Genomic DNA, 21,144 nt, shown 5'->3' with positions numbered 1-21,144 from the left:
AACTCCATCTTTTGATTGCTCTACTTTAATGTTGTTGAAGTATAATGTCTTTATTATTATTAATATTTATGTTAGGGTTTTGTTAGGGGCTTCCTGCCCTTTTACTTTTCAGAACTACTGTCTCCTATAAATACAGTAGTAAGTTATATTAGGCTTTTTAAGCGAAAAATATAACACTTTTCATCTTCTCTCAACTCTTCAAGTTGGTATCAAGAGTTAGACCTTTGTGTCTTCTTCATCTATCGACGGCGGCATCGTCTCTGTCATTTCTGTCGTTCGCTCTACTGTCCACTGTCGCCGCCGCCGCCAAGCGTCGCTTCTCCGGCATTGTCAAGGGTTAGGTGTGCCTTGAGAAGCGCAACCCAACCCTGGTGGTCCCGTCCTCCAAAGCCTCTGCACCAGCCACCACGTGCCACTCCAGATCATCTCGTTGGGGCTTCTTGAGTGTGTTTTGGTTCTTCTTTCTCTGTTTCGTTGGCTTGGGCTCATACCTAGGGTTTCCTCCCTCACGTTTTTGAAATCCTAAGTCCCATTTCTTCTCACAGTTTTAAAACGGCCTCTTCTACTAGAATTAATTCCTCTTTATCTGCTACCCCTATCATTACATCTACAAAACTAAATTGGAAAAATTATTTATCATGGTCCTCTGCTGTGGAATTGTGGTTTCTTGGTCAAAGACACCATAATCACCTTGAACAAGATATTTCTATGGTCCCAGATGAAGAAAAATCTCGGTGGCAGAAATTAGACTTTCAGTTATGTGCTGTTTTTTGGCAATCGGTTGAGCAAGAGGTTCTAGATATCTTGAGACCCTATAAGACATGCTCCTCTTTTTGGAAAAGGGCTCAAGATATTTTTCCTAATGATGTACAACGTCTTTTCGATGCAACCCAAAGAGCAACTTCTCTCAAACAAGTCAACCATGATATGGTTTCCCATATAGCAAAAGCTCGGGCTGCGGTAGAAGAGTTAAAGAACTTCTTTGTAGCTGATTCATTAGAAAATATCAACTAAAACCTTGACAAGTTTTACATGGTCCTAATTTTGAAAAGTTTACACCCTGATTTTGATCATGTACGTGATCAAGTTTTAGCTGGTGATCAAATCCAGTCGATGGATGGCTTAGTTACTCGACTCCTTCGGGTACCTACATTGGTAAAAGACTAGAATTTAAGTGATGCTATTGGAACATCAGCAATGGTGACACCACGAGGAAGAGGAGGAGGTAGGAGCAATCGAGGAGGACGTGGTGGTCGAAGTGGACGTCCTCAATGCTCATATTGTAAGAGAATGGGTCATACCCAAGATAAATGTTATTCCTTGGATGGCTTTCCAGACAAAGCTGCTCATGTGTCTAAATCTGATAATTCAGAATCTAGAATTTTGATGAAGAGTACCAAGAGTTTTTGACGTACAAGTCTGAAAAAACTTCTAATCCTGGCCAATCCTCCTCAATGTCAAATGTGTCAACTGCCTGCATCTCTCAATCTGTGGAAGGTCATAGTCCATGGATTCTTGACTCAGGTGCCTCAGATCATATCTCTGGTAACATCCATTCATTTTCTTCCATGTCCTCTCCGAAAACTCCTCATTTCATTACTGTTGCCAATGGATCCAAAGTTGCATCTTAGAGGATTGGAAAAGTTTCCCTATCTCCTTCACTAAAATTGAATTTTGTTTTGTATATTCCTCATTGTCCTTACAATTTAATCTCTTTGAGTCATTTAACTCGTTCCTTAAATTGTTCTGTAACCTTTTCTGCTAATTTCTTTGTTATACAGGAACATGGTACGAGTAGTCTGATTAGAGAAGGACATGAGTCACAAGGACTTTATTTCTTAAAACCTAACTCCTCAGTTTCCTGTTTTGCAACTTCATCCCCAAAACTTTTGCATGATCGGTTGGGCCACCCAAGCTTATCCAAGTTGAAGATGATGGTTCCAAGTCTCAAACTCATTCAAGTCTTAGATTGTGAATCTTGTTAGTTAGGAAAACATGTTAGATCTTCTTATCCTAAAAAGTCTGAGACACGATGTAATTTTTCCTTTTCAACTATTCACTCTGATATTTGGGGACCAAGTCGTGTTACTTCTTTTGGTTTTAATTATTTTGTAACCTTCATTGATGAATTTTCTCGATGTACTTGGGTTTATTTAATGAAAGAGAGATCTGAACTTTTGGCAATATTTGTGTCTTTTTTTAATGAAATTAAGAACCAATTTGGGAAGACAATTAAAATCCTCATAAGTGATAATGCTAAGGAATACTTTTCTGCAGCATTTTCTTTATTCTTATCTTCCCAAGGAATTTTACACCAGTAAACATGTCCCCACACTCCACAACAAAATGGCATTGCAGAGAGAAAGAATAGACATCTCATTGAAACTGCATGCACCTGATGTTGAATACTAATGTTCCTATTCATCATTAGGGTGATGCAGTCCTTACTAGCTGTTTTCTGATCAATAGGATGCCTTCTTCCTCTCTTGAGAATAAAGTCCCTCACTCTGTCATTTTCCCAAATGACCCTTGTTGGAAGTCCCACATCGACTACAGATAAGACCAAATTATAATATATAAGTGAGGTGCAAACCTCACCTTACAAGCCGGTTTTGTGGAGATGAGTTAGGCTTTAAACCCACTTTCTAATATCGTACCAGAGTCATGGTTAGAGCTTATCCTAGCGATATTTCTTGTTTCTTGGATATTTCTATTCCACCCGCTATCGGGCTGTTATCGAACGACACAATTTCTACTATCACGCACGAGATGTCTATACCTCGACGTGAAGAGGGTGTGTTGGAAGTCCCACATCGACTAGAGATAAGGCCAAACTATAATATATAAGTGAGATGCAAACCTCACCTTACAAGCCGGTTTTGTGGGGATGAGTTAGGTTTTAAACCCACTTTGTAATAACCCTCTTTATCATGTCTCTCCTCGTATATTTGGGTGTACATGTTTTGTTCATAATGTTTCTCCAAGTCTTGATAAACTCTCTACAAAAGCTATTAAGTGTGTCTTTTTGGGATACTCTCGCCTTCAGAAAGGGTATAAATGTTATTCTCCCTCAACCAAGAGGTATTATATGTATGTTGATGTTACATTCTTTGAGGATACACCTTTTTTCTTGTCCTCCATGGAGGACCGTTCATTTGTTCAACAAATGTTTCCTCTACCATCATGTGATCCCTTGGTTACTCCTACTTCTTTACCACAAACTCAAAATGCAAATGACATTGTTCCTTCTCCTCTTCTCACATACCAGCGTCGGACACAATCTCAAACTCAAAACACTGAAGATCCTCGAGACTCAGAACCTCCTTCATCAGATTCCCAATGGATCCTTCATCCTCTTCACCCTCTCTTGACTCAGATAATAATTGGCCTATTGCCCTTCGGAAAGGTATTCGCTCTACTCGTAATCCTTATCCTGTTTATAATTTTTTAAGTTAACATCGTTTGTCTCCTCCATATTTCTCTTTTGTTTCTTCCTTATCTTCCATTAAGGTTCCTATTAATGTTCATGAGGCACTTGGTCATCCTGGATGGCGACAAGCCATGATTGATGAAATGTCGGCACTTGAACACAATGGCACTTGGGACCTTGTTCCTCTTCCTCCTAGTAAGAAGTTTGTTGGTTGTAGATGGGTCTTATGGTCTATGTTGATGATATTGTCATTACAGGAAATGACGTCACTAGAATTGCTCAATTAAAGAATCATTTGTTCAACCACTTTCAAACCAAAGATCTAGGTCGAATAAAATATTTCCTTGGTATTGAAGTGGCACAATCAAAGGAACGTGTCATCATTTCACAAAGAAAATATGCTCTTGATATTTTGGAGGAAACAGGCCTGACAAATTGCAAGTCCATTGATAGTCCTGTGGACTCAAATCAAAAGTTAATGAAAGACCAAGGTGAACTTTTCTCAGACCTAGAGAGATATAGAAGGCTTGTTGGAAAACTCATCTATCTAACCATAACAAGACCTGATCTTTCTTATCCGGTGGGAGTTGTGAGTCAATTTATGCAAAATCCACATGTTGATCATTGGAATGCAGTGATTCGCATTCTCAGCTATGTAAAAGTGTGAAAATGAAATGAAATCTACATTTCTTCCATGTTTCTTATTACAACATACTACCTATTTATAGAACTATGAACCTAATAGTTAGGCACATCCTAACCTAAGTTAGGCACATTCTAAAGACACAAGTTAGGCATCTCCTAGACAAGTTAGGCACCTCCTAAGATAAATAAATATTACATTTGACATTTCAACACTCCCCCTCAAGCTGGATCATACATATTGTATGAGCCAAGCTTGGAATAAACACACTCAAATGGAAAGAACATCAATAAACCAAATTGCACACTAAGACAAGTGTAGCCCAAGAGACTCCTTGGGGAATAATGGCCAATCAATGGATAAGCACTAAGAAACTTCAACTTGGAGAGCAATGGACAAGAGCAAACTAGCACCATGAAACTTCAACTTGGAAAGTCTTCAAACACAAGAGATTTCCATCGAGAAACTTGTAGTGGCTAAAAGCGACCAAACTGCAGGGACTACACCCATGGTGGACTGACATTTCTTTTGCAGTGTTGTCTTGGAACGATACTCCCCTTCACTGCAGGAACTAAATTGTCATCACTGACTGATGGGGCCTGTAGTGGCTGGAAGCATATTGCAGTGGTTGGAAGCATACTCCCCCTTAGTGTGAACGGAGGAAATGTGAAATATCACAGTTGCTGGACCACTAAAACAAAACAAAATATTAAGCTACAATGCGAAAACAAAGGCATCAAAGATCCAAAGACATGTTGGAGGTCCAAAATTCTTTGTTGGACAACTCCCAAGTGGTGATACTTAGTAGTGTATCACAAGAACATCGGGCTAAACTCTAGCCCAAGAAGAACTGACGCAGTTGCGTCTGTCTGAGACTGTAGTTGGCAGCGAACGATGGTGGACAGCGGCAAACGGTGGAGACGAAGACATCGGTAACATGAGAGGCCTTCAAAGGCTAAAAGCCACAAACCTGTAGGGTCTTAACCACCCTAAACAACAATAAACTTTCAGGAACTTCACTGCCTTGAGTAGCAACAAATCTTCAGGGACTTAACTACCCTGAACAACAATGAACCTTTAGGGACTTAACTGCCCTAATAACAACGAACCTGCAGAAACTGAACTGTCTGCAATGGCTAACAGCAACAAACCTGTAGGGACTTAACCACCCTACAACGGCTGAAACAGCAACTAACCCACAGGGACAAACTACCCTGTGGCGGCTGAAACTTCCACCTCTTCCCCTCACACGGAGGTGGAAGAACGGGTGAGAACCGATCCGTACAAGGGACAAATCTAAAATCCCATAACATCGAACGAGTCAAATCAGCGGTCGATCTCAAAGAAGGCATTGACTGACGATGCAAATATCCTTTCAAATGGCAGAAACCAAAACACGAATATTGGGACTTATGATGGCATCAAAAAGACCCAAAGAAGTGACGCAGTGGCGTCCAAAGGGGTTCTGGGGTCGAATGAGATCCCCCAACCTTGAACATATCAACTCGGCGAGTCAAAGTGAGTTGTTGAAGAACAACACAAGATTTAGTACTAGAGCTGTTAAGTGGTGCAGAGAGCCTTTTCAGAATAGAGAAGAAGATGATGAAAGCGGAAGTCATAAGATTATGCCCTGCTTGCGGAAGAGGATGGTAGAGACAGGAAGCCCTTCACATTGGTGAAGGCAGAGAGCCCTTCTCAATGGAGAAGGAGATGATGGAAGCAGGCTTGGTCACAGGTTGAATCAACGGAGCAACAACATCAAAACATCACTGTTGAGAACAATAGTATCCTGGTTCAAGTTCTTCAAAACAAAAACTGATTAGTATTCGGAGTCGACACATCAGCGGCATCAGCAGCTGAGACAAAGCACAGAATCGCAGAAGCAAGAGGAAGGTACGACGATGCGGAACGTGCGGCGAGATGAAGATGCTATGAAGACAGATGAAGATGGCAGCAATGGCTGTTATGGAGGGTCAGAACAGAGAGAGGAAGCTCCGGCGAGACGACCGGCAGCGTCGCGGTTTGATGCCGACGTTGGGAAGGCAGCGCGTGATGAACACGCGTCCGAGATCTACAGGAGTGAGGAGGCACGTGACGGCGCATGCGGACGAGTGAGAGACGGCGACCACCAAGGTTAGGTCGCGCTTGAAGAGACGGTCCAGATCCACTGGACACCGGTCGGAACTGTGACGGTGGCCGACGAGCAGGCGACGAGTGACAACACGCACCCGAGACTGGCTGAAGGAAGGCGGCGCAAAGGGGCGCGTGGAGAGGAGTCTGGTCTTGACTCCGGCGGGGTTGGCCGTCGCTCGAGGAGACGCTTCAGATCTATTGGTCACCCGGTCGAAACTGTGACGGCGACCGACGACGATGGGGCACTGGCCGGAAAGAAGCGCTGCGTGGCGGCGCGTGACTGAGAAATGGCTCTCGAAACCGGCATGGTTGGCCGTCGCTCGAAGAGACAGTCCAGATCCGCAGGTCACCCGTCGAAACTATGACGGTGGCCGGCAGCGGCGGCGACGATGGCCAGCTGCGGACAGAGGTTTGCGGCGGACTGTGGCTGGCGATGGTCGACGGTAGAGCCGACTGACTGCACTGGAACTGACTGTGGCACAGATTTAAGAAGAAGAGAAAGGGTTGCCCACTGAAATTTTAGGGGCTGCCGGCGGCCATGGTGGCCGACCACCGGCAGACAGCAGAGGCCACAAGAAGAGATCAGAGAACCTGCTCTGATACCATGTGAAAATGAAATGAAATCTATATTTCTTCCATGTTTCTTATTACAACATACTACCTATTTATAGAACTATGAACCTAATAGTTAGGCACATCCTAACCTAAGTTAGGCACATCCTAAAGACACAAGTTAGGCACCTCCTAAACAAGTTAGGCACCTCCTAAGATAAATAAATATTACATTTGACATTTCAACAAAAAGGGAACCCAGGACAGGGATTGTTGTATGAGGACAAGGGAAGCACTCGAGTTGAGGGATATTGTGATGCAGATTGGGCTGGTTGTCCAATTGACAGAAGATCTACCACAGGATATTGTGTTTTACTTGGAGGGAACCTTGTATCTTGGAAAAGTAAGAAACAAAGTGTTGTTGCTCGATCTAGTGCTGAAGCTGAGTATCGATCTATGGCTCTAACTACATGTGAACTTGTGTGGATTAGACAACTCCTTCAAGAGTTGAAATTTTGTGAAAATGAGCAGATGAAGTTGTACTGTGACAATCAAGTCGCCCTTCACATTGCCTCCAATCCAGTGTTTCATAAAAGAACAAAACACATAGAGATTGATTGTCATTTTATTAGAGAGAAGTTATTGTCAAAGGATCTTGTTACTGAGTTTGTCAACTCTAATGAACAACTCGCAGACATTCTGACCAAATCTCTAAGGAGGCCTAGAATTCAATTTATATGTTCCAAGCTTGGTGCATATGATCTATAGGCTCCAGCTTGAGGGGGAGTGTTGAAGTATAATGTCTTTATTATTATTATTATTAATATTTATGTTAGGGTTTTGTTAGGGGCTTCCCGCCCTTTTACTTTTCAGAACTACTGTCTCCTATAAATACAGTAGTAAGTTGTATTAGGCTTTCTAAGTGAAAAATATAAGACTTTTCATCTTCTCTCAACTCTTCAAGTAATGCCTAAGAAGTATTTGAGACTTCCAAGATCCTTGGTTTGAAAATGTCTACATAAGTACTCTTTCAGCTGAGATATTCCAACAGCATCATTTCCTGTAATGACAATATCATCAACATATACTGTTACATAAACACATTTCCCAAGAGAAGAATGACAGTATAAAACCAAATGGTCTACTTCACTGTGTTTTAGCCTAAACTTTTGAACAATGGAGCTAAACTTTCCAAACCAAGCACGTGGTGATTACTTTAAGCCATATAGAGATTGATGCAATCTGCATACCATACCAGACTCCCCCTGATTAACAAACCGAGGAGGTTGCTCCATATAAACTTCTTCCTCAAGATCACCATGTAGAAAGGCATTCTTGATATCCAATTGATGAAGTGGCCAGTGACAAATGACTGCCATGGCAAAGAAGAGGCGAATAGTAGTCATCTTGGCTACAGGAGAGAAAGTGTCACAATAATCAAGACCATAAACTTGAGTGTAACCTTTTGCAACAAGTCGGGCTTTGAGCCAATCAATTTTAGCATCAGGGCCGACTTTAACTGCATACACCCATCTGCAACCAACTGCTTTTTTTAAGTATTACTGTGGTCAAGAGCATGCATTTCTGCAATCATAGTTTGTCGCCATCCAGAATGATCAAGTGCTTCTTTCACATTCTTAGTGTTGTAATTTGAGATAATATCTTTAGAATCTTCCTAATTAGAGGAAATAAATATATAATCTTTTATTTTATTTTATTTTCCTAGTTTCCTTATTTTCCTTTTTAGGAGAATTAGATTATTATAAATACAGGGTATTAGAATGTATTTTTTATGATTGAGAATAATAAATCACTCTTATCTTCAACTTGGTATCACAATCATCGTTAGAGCCTATTCCAACAAGTTCTAAGTGGGCATTTCTATTTCCACCCGTTGTCGGGCCGCTATCGGACCACCCATTAATTTCTACTATCACGCACGAGAGATCTATACCTCAACGTGAAGGGGGTGTGTTGGAAGTCCCACATCGACTAGAGATAAGGCCAATTTATAATATGTAAGTGAGGTGCAAACCTCACCTTACAAACTGGTTTTGTGGGGTTGAGTTAGGCTTAAACCCACTTTCTAACTTTGTATCAGAGCTTGTCTGATCCGCTTCCGCTGTCTTTGCTGTCTGCGGTTGGCCGGCTGCTATGGCCGCTAGCGGCCCCTAAAAGTCTCTTCTTTAACATGTGTTTGTAATGGGTTCCAATTGCCCTAGTCAAGTTCTGCCTTAGAATTCTGGCCTTTTCCAGTGTTAGATGTTAAGATGTGTGTTTCTGTTATTTGGGCTCAGCCTATTCTGTATTAAGGGCATTGGCCCATATCTTACAATATAAATAAACTACCCTATGTGTAGGCAAAAGACACAAGGAATATTTCCTCCCAATCTTCTCTATTTCTCACATCCAGTATTACCAAATACAGAGTTTATTTGAGTATATGACTAGAATGGGATTCGAACCCATTCCCTTTCGGAGCTGAAACTGGTGCTTTAGATCTGTTGATGCCCAATCAATTTTGGCTCCTTTTGGCATTCTTATTGACTGCCAGTTGAATCAAAGAGACCGAAAGTCTCTTCTTCGAAGAACCCATGAAAGGCCATTGCCTTCACTGTTTATTCCGCTGTGCACCGTGCTCTCCTCCATCGACCACCATCGTCCTCCGTACGCCGCCAGCCACCGTCACACTTTCGTCGGGTGACCAACGGATCTGGACCGCATCCTTAAGCGGCGGCCAACCACGCCGGTTCCGAGGGCTACCTCTCCTTCACGTGTCGCCGCCAAATTTGTTCGATCGTCGCCGGCCACCGTCACAGTTTTGACCGGTGACCAGCGGATCTGGATCGTCTCTTCAAGCACAACCTAACCCTGGTGGTCGACGTCTCTATCTCGTCCGCATGCGCCGTCACACGCCTGCTCTCTCCGGTAGATCTCGGACACGTGTTCATCACGCGTCGCCGTCCTGTGTCGGAATCACACTGGGGATGAAGAATCTGAAGGAGAAACCACAAAACCATAGGTGCCTATCGAAAGGGTTTTTTTCTGGACGTAAACGGAACATGGTTTTGAGGGCTAGAACAGAGAGAGGAGAGGCCAACAACATCTATAGGGGTTGGTTGTCGCGCGGAGAGGCGAACCAGATCCGGTGGTCACCGAACGATACTGTAACGGTGACCAGCGGCAGACAGCGGTAGATGGTGGCGGACAATGGCGAACGGTGTCGGACAATTGCGGACAGCAACTAGGGTAGAAGACTAGACAAAAACCAGAGTGGGATCGAACCGCTCTGATACCAACTTGAGATTGAAACTGCAAAATAATTCTAGGGGGCTTGCTCTCGCTCTCATTCTATATATAAGAAAGTTCAGATACAACATAGAGTAGTTTTGATACAATAATGATAAATAGGGTAAATACTCTAACAATGATATATAGGGTAAATATTCTAACAAAATTTTACGTTCTTCCTCACCCTTCCCAAAGAATGTATGACAAAACTTCAAAGTTTAACTCCATGGAAATGCACAATCACAATTGCCAGGTACTTTCAACAAAATAGCATTTTAATTGGTTGTTACCACTATTATGTAAATGCATCGCATGTATACTTGCATACTTGTGTGATCCTACGAATTTGGGGGACATAGCAAGCTAAAGCATGCAGCAGATCAGAGGAGGCACCAATATTAGCTAGACTGCAGGGTTGCTCATGAAATCCCGGGATCATGTGAGCAAGCTAAAGCACACCACAGATTGGAGGACACAATCTTAGCTGGATTGAAGAGTTGCTCAAGAAATCCCAGGATCATGCGCCACATAGAACAATTTCAGTTTGAGCAACTACAGTTCAAGAATTAAAAGAGCCCATTTGTTGACTAAAAGACCCAATCTAACCCGCAAAAGAAGCACAACCCATTCACAAATAAAAAAAGCAAACTACTTTTGATGGTGCACTCTAATGTTGACAGCCATAGAAGTACCAATGCTACTGCCACATATGCTAGCTTCACAGTTGTCGGCCATCGCAGCATTCACAGCAATTGTTAATGGTGCTACCTTGTATTTTCTTTCTCTTCTTGTCAAAGAGTGTTTTTTGTTCTTCTTGGAGAGAACTTTGTTTTTTCCTGCTAGAGAGAATTCTGTTTTGTTTATAATTTGAAGACTAAAATGAAATTAGCGGAAGGTGATTCAGATCACATCACTAGAAATGGAAGTGGTATTGGAGGAAGGACTAATTCCTGCATGGAGTAATTGTGCTTCAATTGATGGGAAAGTGAGAAATGTGAAGTAAACATATTGTGAAGGTTTAGGGTTTGTATAGGTATGTGTGTGTGTGTATATATATATATATATATATATATATATATATATAGATGTGTGTGTGTTTGTGTGTGCATTTGTTATTTTTAAAATTAGCTTACCCTTTTGATTGTGGTGTTTTTGTTGTTTGCTGCAATGACCCACCGAACAGAAGATACAATAGGTTTGGAGAATGTGCAGCAGTAGCAGATGCAAGAGAACCCGTAGTATAGGAGATTTTCTATTCATATGTGTATTTTACTTTTCATTTTTTAGTGTATAATTTATGTATGAACCTTTTATGAATCTAAAAGGAACCGAAATATTGGTTTACATGTTTATGATAAGATTTCTATACTTGCCATATCCAAAATTTAACTAATCATACCACTAGTATTGCCTAACCAAACGTGTTTTGTGAGCTATAATTCAATAGACATGATATGCATTGTAAGGGTAATGTGACACCTAGTGTTGGGGCATTATAGAAGCCATCTCAGATAAGTGACCAACCCAGAGAACAAATAACAGAAACCCTAAAATTCTGAGAGAGCACATGTCACAGCACAAAGGTGCGCCGGAACAGTAAAATGAAGTCAGAACAGGAGATAGAAGAGTTCGTCAAGTCAAATGAAGGTGTTGCTGATAAGTTCTGACGGCAAGAAACATGGCACATGGAGGACACGTGCCACAGATAAGAATGACATAGATCGACGCATGACAACACAGATGATTGGCTGGTTGTGTGACCACCATGATTGGATTGTGCTCCTCAATGCACACCTAACCCTATTTCTTTTTATAAAAAACGGTAGCAGACAGCAGTGGAGATGATGAAGACATTAGCAGGATCGAACAAATAGGATGGATAGAGAACCGCATATATCTTGCATATTGTGTTTCTTGTTAATGTATATAGGACACAAGGAGGCAAGACACTTTCCTCTTGGGTACACAAAAGGAAATATTAATAAAACAACTTTACTTTTCAACAAGCATCACCAAACGATATACTACAAGACCAAAAGAGTCTTACTAGAGTTGATGAATACAAGAAGTGCTGGACAATGTACATGCAACCAACAACTTACGTTAGATGAAGCACGTGCATCAGATGAAGACCAAGCACTAGACTTAAACCATGTAGAATAGAACCAAAATAGTATGATAAAACTTAGGTTAAGCCCAAAGGAAATTCACAATCAGAATTGCTAGCTACTCTCAACTAAATACTTTTTCCAGTCGTTGTTCCCTTATTCTGCAAATGCATAATGTCAAGCAGAACCTACAACATACCATGCAAAACAGCAGAACATTACCAGAAAATACATTTGTAAGAACCCCCATGAGAAAGTAGATGGTAGATGAGAAAGCCATACAAAGTAAACCAGAGTATCTGGACCCATTCCACACCCACAATATAAAATTTGTGAAAGGAGATGTCTCAGACTCAAGTAGTCTTGTCACCTCATCCTGCAGTAAAATATAAGGCAAAGAGATTAACTCTACTTCATTGTTCACTTTGGTTCTGTTATCTATTTTCTTTTTCTCTTTTTAAGAGGAACACAACAAACCAACTTTCCCTTAGTCTATAATAATAAATAGAAACCTACACAAGAATCCAGTATAGACAAAATTTGTTTCAAAGCAAATTTGCAGTTTACTCAGCCACAAATATAAAAGCCCCCATCCATTACATTTCAGTCCTGTCTTACTCAATTTATTGTGCTTTTAGGCGCATATACAAAGGTATAAAGCCAATACTTGGGATTGAATTTTATTATAGGTTTCTGGTTCAAAGAAAATTATAAGTACAACACATCAATATACCAAAATTTTATAGTATCTATGATATTTACTGTTATATTATAGAAATAAGGTGCAAATCTTTTATAGTCAGGAGTATTTGCAATTTACTCAGCCACAAATATAAAATCCCCATCCATTACATATCAGTTCCTCTCGTACTCAATTTAAACTGCTTTTAGACACATATACTAAGGTATAAACCCAGTACATGGGATTGAATTTTATTATAGGTTTCTGGTTCAAGCAAATTATAAGTACAACACATCAATATACCAAAATTTTATAGTATCTCCGATATTTACTGTTATATTATAGAAATAAGGTGCAAATCTTTTATAATCAAGAGTATTTAGATTATGCGAAATATTCTAAATTTTACCTATGATGAATGTTCTTGATTTTTTTTTCTTCCTATCTTAGGTGTTTCTATAATATTCTAGAATTTGTATTACATTTTAATACTTCTATCTTAGAATTTTCTATATTTTTCTAGAATTTTCATTACACTTTAATATTGAAAATGATGTGTCAAATTTAAAACATTTGTCTAGTTTGAATTGTAAATCATATTAGTTAGAAAAACATATTCGTCAGGCTTTTCCTAAGTCTTACTAAACGAGTCTCATTTATCTTAGTTCACTTTGGTATTTAGAACCTTCTTGCACTGTTACTCTTACTGGTTTTATATATTTTATTACCTTTATTGACACCTATTTTAGATGTACTACAATTTGATTAATGAAAGATCGACCAGAAGCATTTTCAATCTTTAAAACTTTTCTAATGAAATTAAAACACAATTTGCAAAAGTGATTTGAGTGTTTTCCTCTATTTATTATATTGATTCTGTTTTCTCTATATAAACAAAGCACCTGTACAGTCTCAAAAACACAGTTTAGCGCAATGTCTCTATTAATTATAATTTCAAATTTATTATAGATTTCTGGTTCAAAGGAAATTATAAGTGTGACAACACATCAATGTACCAAAATATTTACAATTTCAAAACATATTCGTAATGTAATATGTAACCAAATAAAGAGTTCACTATAAACAAGAAATAGTAGCACCTTTATGTGCAGGAATACAGTACAAACACATGTACACCTCGGGTAGGATTTTTAATAAACTAATAATTAATTACAAACTACATATATTTCATTGCAATTTCAATGTTCATCTTCGTCACTCCGCTATTCACCCTGCCATGTCCAAGATGCACTTTAGGACCCAAACCGAATACATAAAAATATAACATAACACTCATATATTCAAACCCAAGACCCTTACAAACTTATGTATGTATTCCTACATGACCTAAATCACCTGTCTATTACATACCCATCCAAAAAAACTCTAGATAACAATCTACCTAATGATCCCCGATCCAAATCATCACTAAGCCAACTCCAAGTCATCACTAACATAAAACTCAAATTGAGGAATCCCTACCTAATGCAGCTCATTCACAGAATTTTCTTCTAATCATAAGCAAATGTCAATTTTGTGCAATAATGGGCGTCAGAGTTTGTGACAGTGAATTGAAAACTTAAGAGAGTTTAATTTATTTTCAATTATTTATCACGAGTTATATAAAAAATAAAAGAGGAGACAAAATAAAAGAAAAGAGAGTACTCTGGGTTTTGTGCGAGGGTAAGAAACAGTGAATATATTGATCTTGGGTCTTTCCTGAGAGAGAAGAGGGGCAATTTGGTCTTTGTCCTCGGAATCGGCTTCAGCATCAGAAAAAGGTGCTGATGCATCGCGCACTATGAGCTCAACAACGTGATCTGATGCGTCTTTGGATTCAGAGGTTGCCGTTGCCATTAGCGCATTCAGATTTCAGCAGACAAATATAAAATCCTCCAAACAAATGGAAATGTTGCTCTTGTCAAGAAGAAGATGAAACTTCAAACTCAAAAGCCACTATGAAATGGACACAGGAATAGACAATGGTTAGAGAGAGACGTCCAATGAGTGTTTGTTGTTGATCCAATTATTATTTGGTTATTTACCGTGCGCACGAACTATTTTTTAAAATTAAAATATATTTATTACCTAAATTTAAGTTCATTAAAATATATTATTTAATTTTTGGTTTTTAAAATTAAATAATAATATTTTTTATTTTGGATATAGAAATGTATTTAAAGTATTTATTATTTATATCTTTTTAATGAACTGTACTTTTTCACACAATAATAAAATTAATTTAAATAAAATAAATAAATTCAAACTAATTTTAATAATTATTAAAAATTTATTTACAACATATATATAAATAATATTTTATAATTGATATTTCTTTCCAAATATTTTGTTATGAACTATTTTTTAAAATATATAATTAAAATTATAAATTATGAAATGAAAAATATTTTGTTATTAAATATTTAACTCAATGTTTTTAAAAAGAAATACTAAAAAAATTGAAAATAAACATTCAAGTTACTTTAGAGTAATAAATTTGAAAACTTCATGTTTCAACAAACTGAACAAAAAAAATAGCAATAATATCGGGTATCGGGTTTATGAGCCATAGTTGAGACCGAGAGTTTATAGTCAATAAAATATTTTATATATATTATTTTAATCATATTTTAACTCTAATTTTATATTAATCCATATTTTACTAGAATTTTTTACTATTATACTAACTTGAGCACCGGATAATCTTTTACACAGATTTTATTACTTGGTAGAAAAAGAAAGACTTGAAAAACGAATATTAGATAATAAGAATTTACAAAATGAAAAAGACTTTACTAAAGTTTCATTGTATAAGAACATATTTAATCTTCTTTTGGATAAATCTCTACCAACTTAGTATGGTATGTAGATATTAGAGCAAGTAATCATATGTGTGGAAACGAAAATATTTTTTATAAATTCACCAAGGTGAAAGTTGGATTTGTGTCTTTCGGAAATGACTCCAAAAAGGCGTGGAACGATCCGGCATATGTAGAAGCATAGACGAGTTGGAGATATTAGGGACATTTACTATGTTCTGGAGCTGAAGAGCAATATTTTAAGCATGGGTCAGATAATTGAAAAAGGTAATTCAATTTTTATGAAGGACCAGATATTGTATTTAAAGGATAAGCATGGTCGTCTAGAAGCCTAGGTAAAAGCGAAAAAAAACCGGTTGTATGAACTGTAGCTAAAGATCTTGTGTGTGTGTGTGTGTGTTTGTATGTGTTTGTGTGTGTGTGTGTGCGCGTGCGTGTATGGTTTCTTGCACAACAAATGGCATAACAAATTTCTTTATTCATATTATGTTTGTGCTTGATATATGTATTCATTATTGGGTGATGACTCGTGCTTTAAAATAGATTGAACATTTCATTTCTGGAAGAAATAATCGATTAAACAATATGTATAATCTGTTATATTTCTCCATATCACTTGTATGCTTAACAAGGGAAAATAGATGTGTAATAATTGATTACATAAGTTGTATAATCGATTAAAACACGTTGTTATGCCAATATATGTTTCATTAGTGTATTGATCTATTTAGAATGAAAATTGATTTGAAAATTTGCTTAAGTGTTGACATAATCGATTACATAAGTTTCATAATAGGTTAAGTATGCTTCATTAGTCAAAATCAATTTCATTTAAAGGCTTAATTGTTTTTAACGGTCAAATGAACTTATTACTGGCTTATAAGAATTGTATAATTGATTGCATGTGTTGTATAATCTATTAAATCAAAACAGAAGTAAATTTGTTAAAGCAGAAGGAAAAACTTAATAGATTACATAAAATTTGTAATCAAATAAAATGTGTCAGATTCAGAAAACACGGATGTCACAAAAACCAAAACCAGTGTTGAGTCTCTCAAAGATTGGACAGTTCCTAAGAGTGTATCAAAGAGTAACATCATAGGTGATATTACAAAGGGAGTGTCTACAACAAGACAATTGAATCAATTCTACATAAAATGTGGCCTTTGTCTTCCAAATTGAACCGAAGAATGTTAATGATGCATTGAAAGATGACAACTAGTTCTTGGTAATGCAAGAAGAGTTGAACTAATTCAAGAAGAACAATGTTTGGGAACTCATGCCAAGGAAAAATGCTCAACAAGTGATAGGAACAAAGTGGATTTTTAGAAACAAAATGGATGATTCTAAAGCTATCATCAAGAATAAAGCAAGACTTGTGGCAAAAGGATACAACCAAGAAGAAGGCATCAATTGTGATGAGACTTATGCACCCACTAGCACAAAAATCACATTTTATGATGTACAAAAATGACCTATTATGATGTAGTTGCTGGGAACATAGTTTTGGGCGTTAGTCTGCGCATTTTTGATAAGTGTGAAAAAGAGTTGTTTTTACACTTATAAATGAGCTCAATCTTGTAATTATTCATGTTGTTCCTCATTGAAAAGTTGTAATAGGTAGTAGATTGTTATGTAAAATATTGTACAGGAAAGAGTGTATTATTTAGACTCTGTCAGCCAATTTTCGCAAAGCGAAAGCCAAAATTCGCACTCCCAGAAGAAGGAAATTCGCATAGCGCACCAGTACCTGTGCACTGAGCGAATAACACCAGTTAAAGTGCAGCAGTTAAGAAAATTCGCATAGCGCACCAGTACATGTGCGCTGAGCGAATTAATGAAGTTAAGTGACTTTAAAAGACGTGACAGAAAGACAGAAACATTCTTCTGACAGAAGTTCCGAAAAAAAAAAAAAGAAACGAAAACATCTCAGGAACTTCCGGAGACTACTTCAAGGCATCAAGACACCATTTTTGCAAGGGATTGCTTCAAATGTGTACGTTTAGATGACTAGGAGTAGTTTTTCTTTTGTTGGAATTGGATGTAATGAACTCACTGTGATGTAATTTTCCTATTCAATATATCGTTGTTCGTTCATATGCTCTTTCTTGAATTTACTATCATTGTATGAAAATATAATGTTATTTGAATGTCTCTTATTACTGAAAAGTAATTTTGAACATGAACATAGATAGAACACCTAAGTGATTTGGGATCTAGGGATAGACTCAATAACTTGGTCATTTTTAGCATCGGACTTAATGCAAATTGTATGTTAAATGGACTAAGAGATTAACATTTTGATATATAAATTTAGAACTAGTTGCTAAGGGATTAAGACTAGTATGCCTTGATGTGAATGTTTGAATGAAATAATGATATATTGTACAGAGTTTTATGTTCATATGATTCATGAAACCCAATTCCAACAAAGTTTCTTTTAAATATAATTCCTTGCACACCAACTGTTTGATAAAAATACCAAAAAGAGTTTCTTGAGTGTTTTGTACACTTTGATGTCTAATTGAGCTATAAAAGGAAGAATTGTCATGTGTTGCACAAGTCCCTTGGGAGAACGATACTTTGAACTTACTCTATATTACTTGGAACGATTTGGTATATTTGCCAAAAAGTTATCATGTTTTTGGCGCCGTTGCTGGGGACTTGTGTTCCAACAAAAGGCAATTTTGGCATTTATGACTCTTTTAGACTTTGTTGTGAATTTTCCTTTTTAATGTTGTTGTGTATGCAGTTGGCTTTAGTTTTTTTAAGACTTTCCATTGATTTAGTTTGAACTTAATGCCTGTCTCGGGGTACGCTTTAGAGCTTGATGTTGTTATTGAAAGTTCTTAGGAATGAGATTTCAGTAGCAGAACTAACTAAATCAAACCAGATGTGCAAATCACCAGGGATGGGGTTGTGTGTTTGGATTCACTATTTTGGAACTTAAGGCAAGTTTGATGGACTTCTTACATCAAGGGATTGGTTGAGGGTTTGTCATACTTAGGTAGGCACAACAAGAGGGATTTGAGTGTTCTAACTTCAGAAAATAGGGAAAGTGGATTTCTTTGCCAATTGTATGTCTCTTTTGTTTGAATTTCTTTTATGCAGTTTGCCTACAGATTTTTCTAGTTGTTGGAAGATCCTAGGGATGGGATTTCAACAACTGAAAGGGGAATACTAAGTGATCTTGCAACAAGAGGGATCTCAGTGAGGTTATTTAGGAAATTCATTTCAATCATTTTGCATATTGGAATTGTTGTTTGGTTTGTGTGCTCACGTTCTGCAATTTTGTTTCTTCTTTTCCTTATTTCTTTGTTTATGTTTTTTTTTTATTTTTCTATTTCACTTCTCTATATGTTACTTTTAATTTTATCTTTATATTTTAGTTTTTTAAGAAATTGTTGAAGTTTTTTGTGTTGGTAAGTTCTGTGTTTCGTTGTTAAGTGTAATGTTCTGTAGTGTATGTTCAATATTGCAATATTCGTTTATATGGTGCGTTAAGCGAATATATTTGTGAGTATCTGTAATGAGGTGAGTGAATTAATGAGGAAGAGAATTTATTCGCTTAGCGAATTTGTGAGTTGAGCGAATGTAAAAAAAAATGTAATTTTATTCGCTCAGCGCACAGCTTTGGTGCGCTCAGCGAATAAACACAAATTTAAAAAAAAATCTCTGTAATTTTATTTGCTTAGCACACAGCGTTGGTGCGCTCAGCGAATAAACACAAATATATATATATATATATATATATATATATATATATATATATATATATATATATATATATATATATATATATATATATATATATATATATATATATATATATATATATATATATATATATATATAAAACTTTAATTTTTATTCGCTTAGCGAATAAACACAAATTAAAAAAAAATTGTAATTTTATTCGTTTAACGCACAACTTTAATGCGCTAAGCGAATAAACGCAAAAAAAAAATAAACTTTAATTTTATTCGCTTAGCGCATAGCTCCGGTGCGCTTAGCGAATAAACACAAATATTAAAAAAAATATTCGCTCAACGAGCAATTTGCTTTGCGAATTTCTCACTGCAACTTTGATTCTGATCGTCACCTTATTCGCTCAGCGAGCTGTTCGCTCAACGAGTAGTTCGCTGCAGTTTTCTGATTTTGCGCATTTCTTACCATATGTTCAATGTTCTTTTGTGCTTAGCAAATATTATGCAAATAACTTCTCCCAAGACCACCACATGGTCTTCTTCAAGAGTACAACGTGTTGAGGCATAGGAAGAAAACCTTGTTTTAAACTATGATCAACATAGGTTCTCTTTTGAGTTTGCGCATCTCTCATGGCCTGAGGGTAGGCCAGACTTCAGGTGGGGGAGTGCAAGTGCCTTATATGCAGATGATGATTATGCAGGTGCAGATGGAGTTATCTTCAATGTTTAGTTATGTTATTTATGTTTTGTAATATGTTTTGAACTATGTGTTAGTTGTAAAGACATGTGACTTTTTGATTTAATGGTTATGCATTGTCTTGATTAAGTTGATGTGATTCTTGAAAATGATAACACATATGACTCTGGTTGCAATGTGCTTCATATATTTTTATTTGTGTGGGAATATGTATGACCAGATCTGTTGAGTGTTGAGAGCATGTGTTGAGAGTAAGAAATATGATGAGTTGTCTAGATATGGAGTTGACTTTTGCATGATTGTGATTCTACATACATACACACCTGTGTGGTTAAGGATGAGAGAGGCATTGTTTGATATTGATTATACAGCTACTTGGTCAAACAGCCAACCTTAACACATCATGATACATTTGTGAACCCTTTTTTCCTTCCACCTTGAGCCTATTAGATGATATCCTACCTTACACCCTAGAAGAGAACATGTATTATGCTTGAAAAGAGGTTAAGGTTGAATTCAAGTTTGTGGGAAGAAAAGATCAACAAAAAAAATATGATAAAAAAAAAGCTCAAAATGAAAGAAAAGGTTGAGCTGTGAAAGAAAATGGTATGTGATGAATGATATATTTTGGGATTTAAGTACTGGATTGGGAATTGAAGTTGTTCTTTTCTTAATAGGTGTCTTTGAATCCAAGAAAAACCATGATTCTTTTTCTAGCTAAGCCAAGCCTTAACCTGAAAAGATCTTTGGACTTAACCAATAGTGTGTGAAGTGTGTGAATCAAATGAAATGCAAAAGTTGATGAAGTTCTATGTCAATTCTACTTTAATGTGAGGACAAACACTTGAGTGTGAGTAATGATAAATGTTGATCTGGTTGTTCATATTCTATGCACAGATATTTTGTGAGTGATGCACGATGTCATACTTGTTTGAAATCTTTGGGAATGCATGTGATTATTCTAATGTGCAAAGTCATTTTATCAAAATGTCAAATTTCTGTTGTGATGTTCATTTTCTTATGTGATTTCATGAGGGCATGAAATAGTTCAAGTTTGGGGGAGTTGATAAGTGTGAAAAAGA

General features: G+C 37.2%; 1 protein-coding gene across 6 annotated transcripts in view; it reads right to left on the bottom strand.

Moving 5' to 3' along the window:
* The window catches only part of LOC108342792 (uncharacterized), a 68,296-nt gene extending 53,449 nt beyond the window's left edge, over positions 1 to 14,847 (bottom strand). For 4 of the 6 annotated variants that reach the window (XR_001833432.2, XR_008249790.1, XM_017580594.2 and 1 more), the window contains exons 1-2: positions 14,505 to 14,847; positions 12,380 to 12,533 (exon numbers count right to left, since the gene is read on the bottom strand). Coding sequence is in view for 2 of the 6 variants with exons in the window: in XM_017580594.2 (XP_017436083.1) it covers positions 12,380 to 12,533; positions 14,505 to 14,696 (346 nt within the window). In the remaining 4 variants the exon portion in view is untranslated. The remainder of the gene's footprint in view (positions 1 to 12,379; positions 12,534 to 14,504) is intronic. The other 2 variants (XR_001833433.2, XR_008249791.1) reach the window with 2 other exon arrangements.
* Positions 14,848 to 21,144: the final 6,297 nt, after the last annotated feature.

Source organism: Vigna angularis, chromosome 6 (assembly GCF_016808095.1).
Source record: "Vigna angularis cultivar LongXiaoDou No.4 chromosome 6, ASM1680809v1, whole genome shotgun sequence".
In the NCBI taxonomy this organism is placed as follows: domain Eukaryota; kingdom Viridiplantae; phylum Streptophyta; class Magnoliopsida; order Fabales; family Fabaceae; genus Vigna; species Vigna angularis.
This window is presented reverse-complemented; position numbering and strand designations above follow the sequence as displayed.